The sequence below is a fragment of the Cricetulus griseus genome, chromosome 7, assembly GCF_003668045.3.
Source record: "Cricetulus griseus strain 17A/GY chromosome 7, alternate assembly CriGri-PICRH-1.0, whole genome shotgun sequence".
In the NCBI taxonomy this organism is placed as follows: domain Eukaryota; kingdom Metazoa; phylum Chordata; class Mammalia; order Rodentia; family Cricetidae; genus Cricetulus; species Cricetulus griseus.
Genome location: NC_048600.1, coordinates 68821958 through 68839395, shown reverse-complemented (window position 1 = coordinate 68839395; position 17438 = coordinate 68821958). Strand labels below are relative to the sequence as shown.

The following is a 17438-nucleotide window of genomic DNA, read 5'->3' as shown; positions in this document are numbered from 1 at the left end:
CTTCCTCTCATTTTGGTAGAGAAACTCAATCTGAATGTTTAGGGACTGCTTGAAATTTGCCAGTCTTTGGCTTTTTGGATCCCATTTTAAGGAGAGATACTTTGCTCAGTCTAGACATGGCTAGACCAGGGGGTGGGAGGTGGGTGGATGGGGGTGAGGGGAGGAGATTGGTCCTGCCTCAATGTGGTTATGGGAAAGACTTGTTGACTTCCCATGGGAGGCCTTATCCTCTCTGAGGAAGGGATGGGGGGAAGGAGGGGATGGAGTGGAAGGAGAGCAAACTGGGATCGGTATGTAAAGTAAAATAATAATAATAAAAAAGAAATTTGCAGTCTCATATTTCAAATATATTTACTGAGCTATATATAGCCATACCACGGGAAGTGTCTTGTCAAACACATGATAATCACAAGATGATTTAAAGAGTTAGTTCTCTTTTAAGGTTTCAAAAACACATATTAACTAAAAAGCAATTACCTAGGGCAACAAGAAACTCTTCTCTTAAATTACTTAGAACTGTTAGAAACTTTAAAATCACTGGAAGGAAAAACAAACGCTGTCAGTTAAACTTCATGTATTTTCCAAATATTAGTTTAATTATAAAGTAAAACTGTTTTACAGAACTTAAGATCACAATGGAAAAGATTTCCTTCATGATCAATGACCACAATAAGAGTTCTCTCCCTAAACTGACTTATGTTGAAATGTGATCCTTAGTCTCTGCTCCCATGGAAATTTTACTCAGCACAGCCTCTTGTTTTGTGCTTGTTATGTAGAGGATCACAGAACATTTACCTTTTATCATGGTAAAAAATGACTGATATGGGAATATATAGAATATATTAAAGTAAAATTAAGATTTAGGCAGACTATAAAAAGAAACAAGATGGAGAGTAACAGACTGTTAATAGCAAGAGGAGAAAGACGGCCAGGACAAAGGAGAGCTGCAGAGGCAGGGAGGCATGAAGGTGTGGCATGGAAGGAACACACTGTGATGGCAGACATACTGTTAATTAGCTGGTGGTCTCAAGTAAATTCCTTTCTCTAGCTTGCCATTGGTTGAAGGACTACTATAAGGACTAAGTCAGCTAAGTAGATGAAAATGGCATTCCTGTTCTTATGAAGAGAGTCAAGTACTTTCACCAAATTAAAATGAGAGCAATTCAAAGCTATAGAGGAACATTTTGATTGACACCAAGAAGCAGAGGCACAACAGTACAACTTATACAAACAATGGTATTTACTACCAGGGAGAAATGTCAATCTACTTTTGGGAGAAGACAGGTTTTATTTGGTGAGTAATTTGTGCTTAACCTAAACTAGTTCTCTACAATTTGGTCTGCACTGCTGGCTATCACAAATAAACATTTTAAGATTAGTTAAGAGGAGAAAAGAAATGCTATTGAGTATTTAAATCATAAAACGTATAAAAATGGATAATATTCTTTTTATTCTTTTTCTCTAACTGATTTCTGAAAACAAACCCACAAGTTTTGGATTCATAAGTAAGGTAACTGAATCCAAAGAAACAAAACAAAGAAACAAAACAACAAAGCAGAAGAAATTATAACACAACTAAAATTAGGATTATTTTTTTGATACAGAGTCTCATGCAGGCTTGGCTGTCTTTCAACACTCTAGTAGTGAGAATGATCTTGAATGCCTGATCCTCCTGCCTCCACCTCCAAAGTGTTGGTATTCCATACTTGCAGCATCACATCGGGCTTATGTGGTGTCTGGGATCAAACTCACACCTTTCAGATGCTGGGTAAGTAAGTACTCTGCCAGTTAAGCCATGTCCCCAGCACTGTCAGAATTTTTTTTGTTAAAGGGAATTCACTATAGAGACAAAGTCCACAGAATATTAAAAGTTCTTAATATTAATTCTTCTTTTTAATAATCAACAGCTACAATACAATACTACCTTTAATAATCAACAAATTCAACACTATCTAGCTATATTCATGTGAAGCAGGCTATAAATTCATGGTAATTAGGGTGTGAGCATGTAGACATGAAAACTCTGTCATGCACAATTCAAGCTATGACAGGAATGAAACAATTGGCAAAAAAAAAAAAATACATGCTTAAAGTTGAACTCATAAAGCCTATTTGAGAAATAATTATGCCATGTCTTACCAAAACAGTCTCCTGAGAAGTGATGCAGTAACAGAAACAAGACATTTTTGAAAAATTCCTCAATAATTAGTTCCCTGACACTAAATTTATTTAGAATAAAATTAGTTTCATTATGAAACCAAGGAGGCCACAAAACAGCACCAATGTGCACATGAAAAATAACCCCCAAATTAAAAGCAAACAAAAAGATACACTGACATTTGGAGAGAAAAATAGTTCTTGAAGCACAAAACAAAGCAGTGTATTTCTAGGAAGATGCAGAATAAAAGTTGAGTGATTAAAAAAAAAGGGGGGGATTCTGATTTCCTGAACAGTCAAATATTCTCAGGTTAATAAAGTGTACTTTTATCTCACACTTTACAGATGTCCCTCAGATCAATCACTCAGACCAATAACTTGTTTCATTTTGGTTTTTAAGAATAATTTTCCATTTTAAAAGTATATAATTGCTTGGAACTTAAGGGTTATCTACTTTTATCTAAAGTATCTACTTCTTTTTTAAAAGATCCTTTCCTTCAGGCCTCACCATCCAAGGGGAGCAGAAAGGATATGTGATAGGTAGGATTTTAATTGGTGGTGGTAGGGGAGGAGGGGAGGGGGAGGGAACTGGGATTGATGTGTAAAACAATCTTGTTTCTAATTCAAATAAAAAAAATCTGCAGAAAAAAAATATCCTTTCCTTCGTGCTCCCACAGATACTTCACAGCCCCTCTGGGCTATGTGGGGAGAAGTGGAATCTGTCTTGAATGCCTCTCCTAAGGAGTCCCAGCACACAAGAAATAATCAGAAATTACACAATTAAAATTATTTAATTTTTCATAGGCTTTCTCTGTGCAGAACTGGCTGTCCTGGAACTCACCAGGTTGGCCTCTAACTCAGAGATCTCACTGCCTCTGTCTCCCTAGTGCTGGGATTAAAGGTACACGCCACCACCACCTGGCAAAATTACTTAATTTTTAATTTCAATTAAAAGAACCCAAATATTTAAAGTAGGAAAGTTGGTAAAGGAAGAAAGAACGAAAACTTACTTGTACTTTATAACCCCCCCCCCCCAAAGCCCCAAAACAGATATCTATCTGGACATTTGTCTAACATACCACTTAGCTAACCACTTTCTTGTACTTGTACTTTTAGTGTACTTATAGCTCTTGTGAGGATTATTTGACTAGAGGAGTTTGACGCCAGCAGGGCAAAACAGCAGGGCAGCACCACCATTCATCATCATCATCATCATCATCATCATCATCATCATCATCATCATCATCAACAAGTTCTATGGAAAGGGTGTTGCATCCTTGGATAAACATCCATATGGATCATTTGAATTCACATTTGCTGTCTATTATCTACTGACATCACAGTGATGTTTTCCCCATAAATCATTTTTATGAGTTCTTTAAAAAGGGTAAATCTCTGTAATGGTTTGAATGAATATGTCCCCTATAGGCTCAAATATCTGAACATTTGGTCCCTTAGTTAGTGTTACTGGCTAGGAAATCTTAGAAAGTATAGCCTTGCTGGAGGAAGTACATCACTGGGAGCAGACTTTGGGTGTATATAGTCTCATTCCATTTCTTGTTTGTGTTCTCTACAAATGGCCAGATCTTCTTCAGGTGAGTTTCTGGATGCTAGACTTGTAGCATATATCCTTACATCTAGCTTGACTGCACACTTGTGCAAAAAAAAAAAAAAAAAAAAAAAGTAATTTGCTGCACTTCTAGCACTTGGGAAGAACCTCGAGGCAAGAGGGCTGAAGAGCTTGAAACTAGGCAGGGCTACAGAATGAATACCCTATAGGCCAGAGCGACATGGTGAGACCCTGCTTCAAAAAGAGCCAAGAACTAGTGCTATGGTTCAATGGCAGAACACTTGCCTTGCATGGGGAAGGTTTCCCAAAAACCGAAAGAAAAATTTATTCAAATTCACCTTAAATGATTTGAGTGTCAAAATAATACATGGTCTCAAAAATACAGAATAGCTGGTCAGACAGATAAAAATGAGAAACTAGTTCTCACAAAACTGGTCTCAGAAATCTGTATGACTCTAATCTACCTTGGGATTTCAGTGACTGAAATGACTGACATTTTATTCTACTGCATGAATACAAGAGATACAAAGCACATTTGTATTCATGTTTGCCTTTAGCTAACAGTTTCTTGGGGCACAAAGCAAAAAACTCAAAATTCTTACTGATTAATAAATGAAAATTAAGTAAAAATATATTCTGAATTTAAACAAACCCATTTCTAGTGGATTTTTCTTCCTTTTTACCAATACAAAGTTATCATGGGGGAAATGCTCAACTAACTGTTCCTTGTGACAGCAACTTCTGTCTCTTGTTATAAACCTGGTGTCTATGTCTAGTAACTTACTTCCACTCGCCAAAGAATATGGACGCCACTGGTTTAGCTGCTCAGAAAGGGTCTTTAATGAGTCACAGTTCTAACATTCTCTGATTTTAGATGATATATGACACAACTGTGCCATTAGTTAGAACAATGTACTGTCCAATCCACCAGGGCTTCTGGAAATAAAACTCAAGACATTACCTGCTAAAGAACTCTCCATGTGAATTACTTTCTGCTTTCTGGCTCCTAGATTTTTTTCACTTTTCACAGTAACTTCTGGTCATTTCAAGTTCTTCCTGACCTCTTTAGTGTGGGTTACCCCTCTAACAGTATCTTTACCAAGCCTCCACTGGTCTCTGTGTTTGTGGTATGTGCAATATTAAGTATGTTTACTATTTTAAAGTTATGGTTTTCATAACTTACTTTAATGAAAACAGTGATTAGAGATGAACTAGCAATGAGTTCTAGAGTGGAAGTAGAGCAAAGTCAACATGTTTCAGTCTCCAGTGAGTGACAAATTAAAAAAAGAGAAATTTTTCTGGGTAGAAGTAAGAAGTCAGGAAGAATATTTTCTGACCTTTGAGATTTGTGTGTGTGTGTGTGTGTGTGTGAGATGGGGGCATACATATGTTTGTGTGTGTTCATGTGTGTAGGGGAGCAGTGGTTAGCATCAGCTATCTTCCTTAATCCCTCTACATATTTTTTTCAGACAGGTAACAGAGAATCTCTGAAATCAGAGTTTACCAGTTCTGCAAGACTGGATGGCTGGGAAGCCTCAGGGATCTACCTGTCCCTTGAACTCCTGCCAGCACGTGATATACACATAGAATGACTGTCTCAAAAACCTAAATATCAAAAACTTCACCACTGGAACTCAGGAGAGAATAAGTAATGCCAGCAGGAGAAAAGTGTTATTTAAGAGCCAAAAAAATTACTAGCAATGGATGAACTCCAAAATTTAACATGTCCAAATGTATATATAGCTCCAGTGGTTGAAACTGGACCCAAAACATAAAAATACACAACATGAAACAATCTGTTCTAAAATTCACAACACCAAAAGCTACTAGGCAGTGATAAGTGCACAGAGATAATGGGGAGAGTTTTAGATTTTACTTATGCATCATCTGAAGATTTTATGATGTATAAAACAAACATGACTCAGATCTCTTATCCCTACAATAAAAACTTCAGTTAATATGACAATCCAACACAAGAGATTGGTGTTACCTACCTAAACAGTTTTGGAGGCAAGATACTAAATCGTGTTTTATCCAAAATTTTTCTGATTTTGTTTCTTCCACCTGAAACGGTATTTGCTTTAACTTTCTTATTTCCTTTCTCCTGTGGTATTTGTTCAATATCTCCTGGGACATCTTGGATTGAATGGCGATTACTTTTTTTTTCAGCAATTTTGGGAATATGAGGAATACCGGATTTCTCTTGTTCAGTCCTACTGAGCAATTCTTTGAACACTGTAAAAATAACAAATTCATCATTTCCCTTTTCCTCATTAAAATGTTTTATACCAACACATCTTAAGGGATAAACACTTTATCAGGTTTATACTCATTTTAAAATCACCTGCTAAGATCCCCAAAGTGATAAAATGAAATCATTGGGAATGACCAAAAGGAAATGGTAGGCTGTCAGCATGTGTGAAGAGCATGCACTGTGAAATCAGACTGCCTGGCCTCACATATCCTTACCACAACGGAGCTGCAGCCCAGCCAGAGAGGTTGCTTTTCTTTGTTCTTTCACCTTTCCTTCACTTCTCTTTCCTTTTTTGCTTTCCTCCCCACCTTCCTTTTGTTGTTTTTACCCAGGATTTTGCTTCACAGGTTGGGATTGAACTCTCAGTTATCTTCCTGCCTCGACCTCCCAAGTACTGGGATTACATGCTATGTGCCACTCCATTGGGTTTGTTAAACAACAACACCCAATAGATATTGATTTTACATACTTGTGGAGATCATGATACTCTATGCATTCATGCAACATGCATCATCATATCTTCCATTTTTTCACTCTCCTTCACACGTTTCCTAGCCTCTAGTAATCTTGACCCTGTTTTCAGGTGAAAACTACTTTGGCTGCCATAGAAGAAAGAATATGCCATACTTGTCCTTTGTGTGTCAGACTGGACTAATTCCATCCACTTTGGCTAAGTGTCAGGATTTGACCTTTTGTTATGGCTTAATACTCCTGAGTATTATATACTATCCTTTTTACCTATTAATGGGCCCCAGGCTGACTCCTAATCTTAACTATTTACAAAAGCAGCATAAAAACAGCATGCAGGTATCCCTTGGTTCCTGACTTTACTTCTTGCGGCTATTCACTGAGGAGTGAAACAGCACGATCACACACTTGTTCCACTATTTAGCTCATATTCTCTAAGAAGTTATGTTAAGTTACATTGCCACCGAGAGTGTAAAGAGTTCCTTTCCCATGGGTAGCAAACTAGAGCTGACCCTGTGTGGCTGGGATGAAGGTGAGCCAACCCTGAGGGTGGGAGAGCTGGAGAACTGACCCCCCGCTCCCCGCAAGTCTACCATGTGGTGGCATGGATGAGAGACAGATGTCTTCTCTCCCTCACCCATTACTACCTGTGGCAGATGAGAGACCTAGCCCTAGGGTCACAAGAGTGGGAGAACTAGCTCTTACCCTCACTGGCTGCACCTGGGAGAGCTGACTCAGCTACCCCCCTTGTATGCTCCCTACAGCAATCAGGTGAGAGGTCCTTTGCACCTTGCTTGGGCAAAACAGTAAGTGGAGCTGCCCCTGGTGGTATGAGTCTGAGTGTCCCAGTTCTGAGAACTTGCCAGAAGAATTGGCCCCATTCCTTGCTGCAGGCTGCACTGGGTGGGCTAGATGAGGCAGTGCTGGTGGGCTGACCAACTCAGCTACCACCCAGTCCCAGAACCAGGGTTAAGAGTTGGCCAACCTGCTGGGTGGTGGTGACACACACCTTTTTAATCCCAGCACTCTTGGGAGGCAGACAGGTGGATCTCTGCGAGTTTGAGGACAGTTTGAGGTCTACAGAGCAGTTCCAAGACAGGCTCCAAAAGTTACACCGAGAAACCCTGTCTCGAAAAACCAAAAAGAGTTGGCCCATCCCAACATCCATCTCATCTATGAACTGCAGGAGCAGATGAAGGGGATGAACCTACAGATACAAAACACCAGGATTTCCAAGACACAGGACAGCAGGATAGAAAACTACAGCAAGAGCCCATTATCAGTGGCATAGCAGAAGCCAGAGCCCTCCAGCCAGACCAATGACTATGTGGCTATGTTCAGACCAGTGGCTATGAACACTTGCAAGTAAAAATGAATGGACTAAAGGCTAAACTGAAACTCAACAGGGCACACTATACAGCTTCCTCCACAAGATTCTCTCCTCCCTCCCTCTTGTTTTTTCTTTTATATTTGGTTTTATTTTGGGGGGAAGGTTGCAAGGCAGAGGGTGAATGAGGGGATGAGGAGAAGTGGGACTGGAATGCATGATGTGAAATCCTCAAAAAATCAATAAAAGAAAAAAGAGTTCCTTTCCCATAATCCTCTCATCAACATGTTATATTGTTTCTTCATTGTTTAAAGATACTTACGACAGAAGCTAACTGTAGTATAGACTTACAGTTTTCTGATGATTAATAATATTAAATACCTTCTCAAATATTTGTTTGACATGTTTTTTCTTTTATGAAGTGTTTGTTTGGATAATTTACTAATTAAAATATTCTATTTCCTTTTTTTTTTTTTTTTGAGACACCGTTTCATTATGTATCTCAGCCAGGCCTTGAACATTCAATCTTGCCCCAGCTTCCAAGTTCTGTCCTTTCCTTCTTATTTTTTGGAGATAGGGTCTTAGGTAGCTCAGGCTAGCCTTGGAGTCCTAATTTTCCTGCCCCCACCATACAAGTTTCTTGATTTTTTTATACAGTCTGGATATTAAGCTTCTGTTAGAACTTTCAAATATTTTTTTCTTATTCTGTAGGGCCTTCAATAAAGATGAGACTGCAGTGCCAAAAGCATCATGTAAACATATGAAAACAACATTAAAAATGAGATTTATTTTACTTTTATTTATGTGTACATGAGTGTCTGCCATGTGTGTGCATGTGCCTGCTGAGTCCAGAACAGGGTATCCGATTTCCTGAATATGGAGTTACAGGCTGGTGTTGCCTGATATGGTATGGGAACAGAATTCAGGTCCTCTGGAAGAAGAGCAAGTTAGTGCTTTTAACCAGTGAACCATCTCTCCAGCCCCAAGAGAGACATTTTACTTTGTCTTCAAAGTATTAGATATCTTTAGGATTCACCTTTGAAAGACATTTTGCCTTACTAAATTAAAGTTCCTTTCAGCTTTTAGTTTTACAATTTCACCTTTGTTTAAACCAACTGGCAAAGTTAAAAATCAAGAAGTTTGGATGTGAGGATGATCTGGCTGGCTAGGCGGGTGCCCCCTTCCTGCCTCATCGCTCCATGTGCGTCCCTCCTGAAGCTGCACACTCAGTAGAAGAGGACAACCTTCCCCGAATAGAGGAGGATCAGTCTTCGGTCAAGAGTATACGAGTAGCTGCACTCCCCTACTGGAACCTCCAAACAAGCTCTCAAAAATCAAGAAATCTATTCAATAATGTTTACTAATCTACAAGTGGTAATATTATACCAAATGTCTGTATGTTTCTCTAGGTGTGGTAAAACAACTGGTGTAGGGCAAATACAGCCCAAGAAGCTACTTAAGACAGTAGGAAAGGAACAACCTTCTTAAAGTTACTTTATGAGAAAAGATTAAAAAAATAGATTTAAAGTAGACAAAGGAAAGGTGGAAAGATTTTAAGTAAATATGACATTCAAAGATCTCTGTAGTAGACTGAGAACAAGAAATGAATAGAGACTAAGGTTGAAAGGTCAGAAAATGGTACAGTAAAGTATTCCAGTGTCCTGTTATGAGAACAGAAGGGACAGCAGATCCCTCTGAAAGCAGCACATGTATAAGATGACTCAATGGTTTAAAACAAACATACCTTAGGTGGAGATGGTGGTACATATATGGAACCCAGCACTCAGGAGGAAGAGTGGTTGGTCTGGGCTACATAGTGAGTTTCTTGTACTATCAGGGTAGCAGAAGCAAGAAAGACCCTGCTTCAAAAAGAGGTGGAAAGAGAAAGCTGTCCTCTCATTTCCACATGTGTCCCAAACAGTAACAACAAATAAACATAAAAAAAAAAAAGCCTTATGTAGGATACTACAGCAAATACTGATCTCTGATTTGAAAAGGAGATGGAGAGGGGGTTTAAAGGCTGTATCCAAAGTGGCAACGGCCATGAGACTTTTAAAACCAAAACATCTATAAAGAAATGTACAAGACCACCAAAACAAAGTCCCCCACCTTCAAAATTTCAATAAGGAATTCTTCTAATGCTTAGATCTTATAAATAACAATGGTGATTGTGGTTGTCCTGGGTGCTACAGGTCCAATACTTGGTTTTCAAAAGTTTTGCAATGCTATTCAGATCTGCTGCCCTAGAAACTCTTATGACTGGGGCTAGCTTACAAATTTAGTCCATCATCATCTTGGCAGGAAGCATGGTAGCATGCAGGCATACATGGTGCTGGAGAGTTAGCAGAAGAGATCTATATCAAGATCCACAGGCAGCAGGAAAAGAGACTGTGAGCCTGGCTTGAGTATCAAAGCCTACCCCCCAGTAATAAAGTTCCTCCAACAAAACCATACCTTCTCCAATAAGTCTACATGTTTTAATCCTTTTGAATAGTACCGTTCCCTCAAATACATTGAGTCATGATTCTGTTCAGGTTTTATAGTTAAATCAGTAGAAGAAAAAAGGTGAAATGAATTTACTACATCTTATCCAGACATAGAACCCACAATTGAGTTTTTATTTCCACTTATAGAAGATATTCTGGGGTGCTTGCACTTCTGGCTCATACAGACTTTAATCAGTACTTCAGTACTTCAAAATCTTTGTTTGCTTAACTATTTAAAATTTTTTTTTTTTGAAATGGTATGTTCACAAACTTGCCCCCCCCCCCGCCCCATATGCAAGGGTCTTAACATTCAGAATCAGGAGCAAAACTTGCCAAGTTTTTCTGGGTCTCCTTGAGAGGAAGCTACAGTTCAGTTCTATTTGAGAGTCTGTGAGAGTTCAATTCTACAAGACGCTGGAGAATTCTGGGCTTGGACAAGCACTGAACTATGAGTAACTCTAAGAATTGTTTCTTTCTTAGCGAGGTGGTGGTGGAGCACACCTTTAATCCCAGCACAGGAGAGGCAGATCTGGTCTACAAAGTGAGTTCCACGACAGCCAGGATTGTTACACAGAGAAACCCTGCCTCACCCCCCCCCTCAAAAAAAAAAGAAAAAAAAAGAAAAAAAAAAGTTGTTACTTTCTCATTGATTTTTTTTTCTTTTCTTGATTTTCTGTTCTTGTTTCAAGAGATGAGGTTTTAAGTCAATAAACAGGTTTTCTGTCCCTTCCTTGAATTAATTTTTCTTCCTCATAATCTGAAAAAGATTACTTATTGGTCATCCCGTACACCCATTTTCTGCTCTTCCTTATATTTGATGTCTGACCTGATTTATGACCATGCCAGTTACTGAGAACATTACTTAACAATGAAAGTGCTCCCTCCATTTCCACAAATGCTCTATAAATGTTGGTTTGAGGTAGTCTTTGGTGCTCTGCTTGGCTGACAGCACTCTAACTGGGGTAAGGAAGGAGGTATGGACTGATAATGCTTTCCCTTCCCCAGCTTCCACACTTTTGCAGTACCATGTAGCTCCCTATCCTTGATCACAACCAGTGTAGGATTCTGGGAGGACAACAGTATTCTTACTATCCAGAGGCTAGTCTTAGGTTATGGCTTCCCTGTCTGCCTTTTATATCCACAGTCTTCCTTGTTCCCCAGGGCCCATGTTGCTAAATGCTTGGTATTAGTAATCATTCTTATGACAGGTGCAAAGAACTCTCAGGTATTAGATGCTTAAAAACTCTATAGTGGATAGTCTAAATCACAGAAAGTGAAAAGCTCTGAAGGCTTCTTTATTCAACACTAAATTACAAAAATGCTGGAAAACTGCCCATTGACAGGTTAACATGAAATAATTATATCCAAGGCACTCAAATGAAGAGAGGAAAAATCACAAAACACTTTATTTTTCTCTATGACTGAACACAGTCTAAAGAAAGGCAAGTGAAAGTAGAAACAAAAAAAAAAACTACCCCCCAAAAAATCCCACATCCATTTCTTCTCCTAAAAGGCATACTTCTAGGATTCTATTGTCATTCTGATTGCAATCTGACCAACCCAAAGGGATTTTCTTTCCTTGCCTTGTAAGAACTAAGTTACTGTTATCTTTCTCATGATTTTAGCCAAAATTCAATGGAGTCTAAAGCAAATAATAATCTTTCATAAAAATTACAAAACCAAATGAATGGTGTATCTGGTTAAAAGAACAGTTTGTTTTTTTAAAGATTTATTTTTACTCTATGTGTGTGTTTTGCCTGCAAATATGGAGTCAGATAACCTCAAACTGGAGTTACAGATGGTTGTGGGTCACCATGTAGGTGCTGGGAATGAAACCTGGATTTTCTGAAAATGCAGCCAGTGCTTTTAACGATGGATCCATCTCACAAGCTTAATACATGTTTTATTCAGATATGAATATGAAAAATAAAACAGCACAGGGTTGGAGATGTAGCTCAGCTGTAGGGCATTTGGGCAGCATTTGTCAAGGCCTGGGTCTAGTACCTTATATCAAAAAATTGAAGAACACAGTACAGCTACTATAAACAATTCTACAAAGAAAGGAAGGACATGCTGTCTAGAAATCTCACTCATAGATTTCACATGCTTCATTGAGTTTATCTGATGAAACAACTAACTACTCTGGCATTTGACTCATTGCAGAAAGCTGGCTTTGTACATTCAGAGTAGAAAAGAGCCTGTTTAAGACTTCTAAGCTTTTTATTTGAGTCATTCAAGTTTTATTATTGCACTCTGCACTATATAGTATACAACAAAAGCTGAAGACAATTTATATATATAACTGAAGCTGTATCTCTATTTCCATGAAATTTAGATTATAAAATAATAATAATCTTAGCATCTTACAAAAATAGTTTACTACCATCTACTTGACCGAAATTACTTTTCTTTTCTTAAAAAATATTTATTTATTTAATTCATTTATTATATATATAGTATCCTGTCTGCATGTATAAGAGGGCAAAAAAATCTCATTATAGATGATTGTGAGCCAACATGTAATTGCTGGGGATTGAACTTAGGACCTCTGGAATAGCAGACAACATTCTTAAACTCTGAGCCATTTCTCCAGTCCCCTTACTTTTCTCTTTACACAAAATAAAACAAAACCTTACCTCAGTAGCTTTTACAACAAAACTTACCAAAGATGTTGGTCTTCACAGTAAGTGCAAGATGAGTATTATTCCTCAAAATTTCAAGAGCTTTAACAAATGTAATATTCTCAAAGTTTTGTCCATTGACTTCCATTATCTTGGAAATATTTTTAAAATACAAATTAAGAAAGAAATAGTATTAGTATCACCTATTACCTCAAAAGTATAAGATTAGAAAAACCAAAATAGAACTTGAATAAATCACACCATATAAGAGCAATGATGATGATGATGATGATGATGATGATGATTTGAGACAGGATTTCTCTGTGGCTTTGGAGGCTGCCCTGGAACTCGCTCTTGTAGACCAGGGTGGTCTCAAACTCACAGAGATCCATGCCTCTGCCTCCTGAGTGCTGGGATTAAAGGCGTGCGCCACCACCGCCTGGCTGATTTTTAGAAACTAGACTACCTTTTTTTTTCCTATAGTGCATAATTTACAAATCCTCCATTATATGTATTTTAAAAGGTCATTTTCTTTGGGATCCCAAATCAGAGGACTCAGTAGCCAAAAGCAAGAATTGCTCTTGTAAAGGATGCAGGTTCAGTTCCCACTCGCAGGGTGCCTTACAACTACCTATAACTCCAATTCTAGGTGATTCAATACTTTTTTCTGACATCTGTTGGTACCAGAAAAGCATATGAAGCATAGACATTCAGGCAAAACATCCATACATATAAAATAAAATAAACCTAAAAGGAAAGAGAAAAAGGAAAAAGAGAAACAAAAGGGGGAAAAATAAGATGGGGACTGGAGAGATGGTTGAGTGGGTAAAAGTGCTTGCCATCAAGCCTGAAGTTGATTCTGAGGACCCACAAGGTGAAAGAGAACTGATTTTTTGGATGTCCACACATGCACCATGGCACATGTTTGTGAACAAGAACACAAACACATACGCACGCATGAATTTAAGTCAAACTGTCTAAAGAGAAATTTTGGTTATTTCAACGTGAAATAATTCATTTATAAAAAACATGCGAATGCTGGATTTAACAGTGCATACCTATAATCCCAATACCAGGGCAAGAAGTTTCAAAGTTCAGGGGGTCATATAGTTAGACTCAGTCTTAAGGGAAAAAAAAATTCAGATTTGCTTTATGTTTAATAAAGAACTAGGTAAGCAACCAAAACCAGCATTACTATAATAGTTTTCCCAGGTGGGAAATTGCTTAATTTGGTTGTATCTCATTACTACACAAAAAGCTTTCTGGAAGGAGAAAACAAACAAACAAACAAACAAACAAACAAACAAACAGAAACAAATTCCAAGGGCAAAGAATAAAAAGATAAAAATCTAATAAGCAAAAATTCAGCAGCAAACAAACAAGCAGCAGAGATGACAAATCTCAGAAGTGACATAAAAACTCTTAAAGATAATATATTAGGGAAAGAATGTAATTATAATATATATATATATATATATATATATAAATTATAAAGAATATAATTATAATATATAAATAATATATTAGGAAAACAAAAATCAAGAGAAGCAAAATTCAGAATTCTAAAAAGACACATCAGGCTCAGAGTGATTGTGCACATCTTTAATCCCAGCCCTTGGGAGGCAGAAACAGGCAGATCTCTGAGTTTGAGGCTAGCATGGTCTACAGAGTGAGTTCCAGGTCTCCATCCTGAGACTCAGTCTCAAAAAACAACAAAACAAAAAGATGAACTACATCTACATATCAAAATGCCACAGCACTAAAGAGATCCTCATTTTAACAATTCTCAATGACAACTTTGAATCTCAAGGGCAGAGAATAAAAGTGCTTATGTGTAGGAATAGATGCTTCATAGTATTTTCAAATGTAAGTGGCTGGAGATTTAAGTGATGACGTCAAGTTGATTAATGTTCCTATGGTGCCACAGCTACCTTTATAAGCAGACTCAACTAGGTGAGAGACCAGGAAAAACTGAGACATGAGAGGAATTGGGTAGGGGCTTATTCTTTGGGGACTTTTTGGTTTTTTTGTTTTTTGTTTTTTTTTTATTTGTTGTTGTCATTTTTGGTTTTTAGACAGGGTCTCACAGTATAGCCCTGGCTAGCCTAGAACTCAATATGTAGTAGAGCAGCCTGGCCTTGAACTCACAGAAATCTTTTGCCTCCCAGTGCTGAAATTAAAAGCATATGCTATTATACCTGATTGGTTTATTCTTTTTAGTTATTAAGTAGCTATTTTGTAGCCTAATTCAAAACGTGATATAATGCATCCTATGTGTAAAATGTAATTCACAGGCTTATCTCATACTGATTGTATAGTGACATCCTCAATAGAAAAGTTAGGAATCTGTTGGGATTTTTTTGTTGTTGTTTTTATTTTATAGATGACTCTCGTTTACACCAGAGTTGTTTTCTTGCTGATCTTCAGTTCACATACAATATGACCATCATTTGGCAATGTCTAAAAATAGACGTGTGCACACACACTTTTGTTGTTGTTGTTGTCATTGTTGTTTGGTTTGTTGACAGAAATGAACATGGAAGCGATTGAGCCTTTTATTTTGGTGAGGAATTCTCATGCTAAAACAGATCTGGGAGAAAATTAAAGGCTGGTTTTGACTTTATTGGGCAACAACATGATAAGGTGGTATTTTTCTGCAACTTTAGTGTTCTTAAGGAATAAAATCACTGTTACCACAGAACTTTATACTACCTGAACAAAAACAACTTCAGATCTATACAGACTTATGTTTGTAAAAAGAATAATAACAATAGGAAATATGATCTAGATAAAATGGATCATGGGAGGATGGATGTAAGAAGCAAAACCATGATAAATTTCATTGTTAGGAATATAAATTTTGGATTTCACTGTTCTCCCACCCACTGTGAGAAATGATGTCCTTAACTGCTTTATGGTAAAATACTTGAAAAACCATATATATAGACAGGGTTTTTCTGTAGCTTTGGAGGCTATCCTGGAACTTGCTCTGTAGACCAGGCTGGCCTTGAACTCACAGAAATCCACCTGTCCATCAAACTTGTAAGGTGCTAATTCATGAACATCTTTCTGGAATATTCTGAAGTTGCAAAGGAAAAATTTCCTACTCCTTGGAAAATAGGAAGGGCCATTCAAAGGAGGTTATACTGACTGAGCACTGTAAAACACATGGTTTTCAACCAAGCTATTAAAAAATTCTCCATCAAAAGTAATGAATATATGATAAATATTTTGGAAAAAAACCCCTATTTAAATATTAACACTAGGGCTTGAGAGATAGCTCAATTAGAAGAAAAAAAGTAGGCAGTTCCTGAGGAACAACACTCAAAATTTTCTGTCTTCCGGTACACACACACTCTCCTCTCTTTCCCCCTCCCCCAAGAAAAGAGACAAAAAGCAACAGATTTATTACTTATAAAGGTTCTTATTTAAGTGTGGGATTATTTACCTACCTGATCACCCCGTTTCAGTCCTGCATCAGCAGCTTTGCTACCAGGTTCTACTCCTTCAACAAAGACACCAAATCCCTTCTCACTGCCTCCATTAAGGATGAAGTGCAACGGGGACTCACGGGATGCCTTCTGTAGCACAACTTGCCTCCACTTAGCCTTTGCAGCACAGGCAATATTCAATAACCTGAGATGACCATTCATTTTCTGTGAAGCAGAACAGATTAAAATGTACATTTATATACCTATCCTTACAGGCTTTGAAAAATTCTACAGGGTTTTAAAAGACTTTTAGATAATTAAAGGTTATTCCTGAATCTCCTAAATTCTTTTTTTTTTTTTTAAAGATTTTATTTATTTATTATGTATATAGTCTTCTGCCTGCATACCAGCAGAGGGCACCAGATCTCATTTAAGGCGGTTGTGAGCCACTATGTGGTTGGCGGGAATTGAACCCAGGACCTCTAGAAGAACAGTCAGTGCTCTTAACCTCTGAGCCATCTCTCCAGCCCTGAGTCTCCTAAATTCTTACTGTACTATCTTGTATACCTCCTGGATGAAATGGAATGGCTTCTTTTCTGAATATTGTCTAATACTCAGACATATTCAGAAAATATTTAACTCTTTTGTAAATTCAATAATATTCTAATTTTAAGTTCTATTCCTATTTTAATATTCAATTATTCTCAAACAGGTAATGTAACAGGTTTGTAAACTTGATATATCTCTAATAACTCCCAATATTTTCTTTTACTTCCAGGGCAGGAATCAAATTTTACACTTATACATGATACCTTTGAGTGGAAGATTTTAATAAATATTTGATTATTTGTTGGGGATGGGTGGGGAAAATCCCATGACTTAATCTTTCTTTCCATTGTCTAAGTAACTATATTCTAGTACTGCAAGAGCTAAATGATGTTGGTGTGCCTCAATGGTCTATTAGTGAAGTTCCCCAATCTCTGTTCATGTTTCCTCATTTTGCACAGAGCAGATATGCTGCAGGAAAGTCTACAGGAACTGAGGGGTAAGAAAGGGACCAGAGTTGCCACTTTCTTCCTTCTGTGTTCAACTCAATCTACTCTGGGAACTATGCTCCTGAATAT

At 37.6% G+C, this 17438-nt stretch overlaps 1 protein-coding gene across 11 annotated transcripts in view; it reads right to left on the bottom strand.

The window, feature by feature from the left end:
* The window catches only part of Rapgef6 (Rap guanine nucleotide exchange factor 6), a 187270-nt gene that overhangs the window by 50342 nt on the left and 119490 nt on the right, over positions 1–17438 (bottom strand). For all 11 annotated transcript variants that reach the window (XM_035447727.1, XM_035447724.1, XM_035447722.1 and 8 more), the window contains 3 exons: positions 16336–16539; positions 12926–13034; positions 5722–5962 (listed from right to left, as the gene is read on the bottom strand). In XM_035447727.1, the coding sequence (XP_035303618.1) occupies positions 5722–5962; positions 12926–13034; positions 16336–16539 (554 nt within the window). The remainder of the gene's footprint in view (positions 1–5721; positions 5963–12925; positions 13035–16335; positions 16540–17438) is intronic.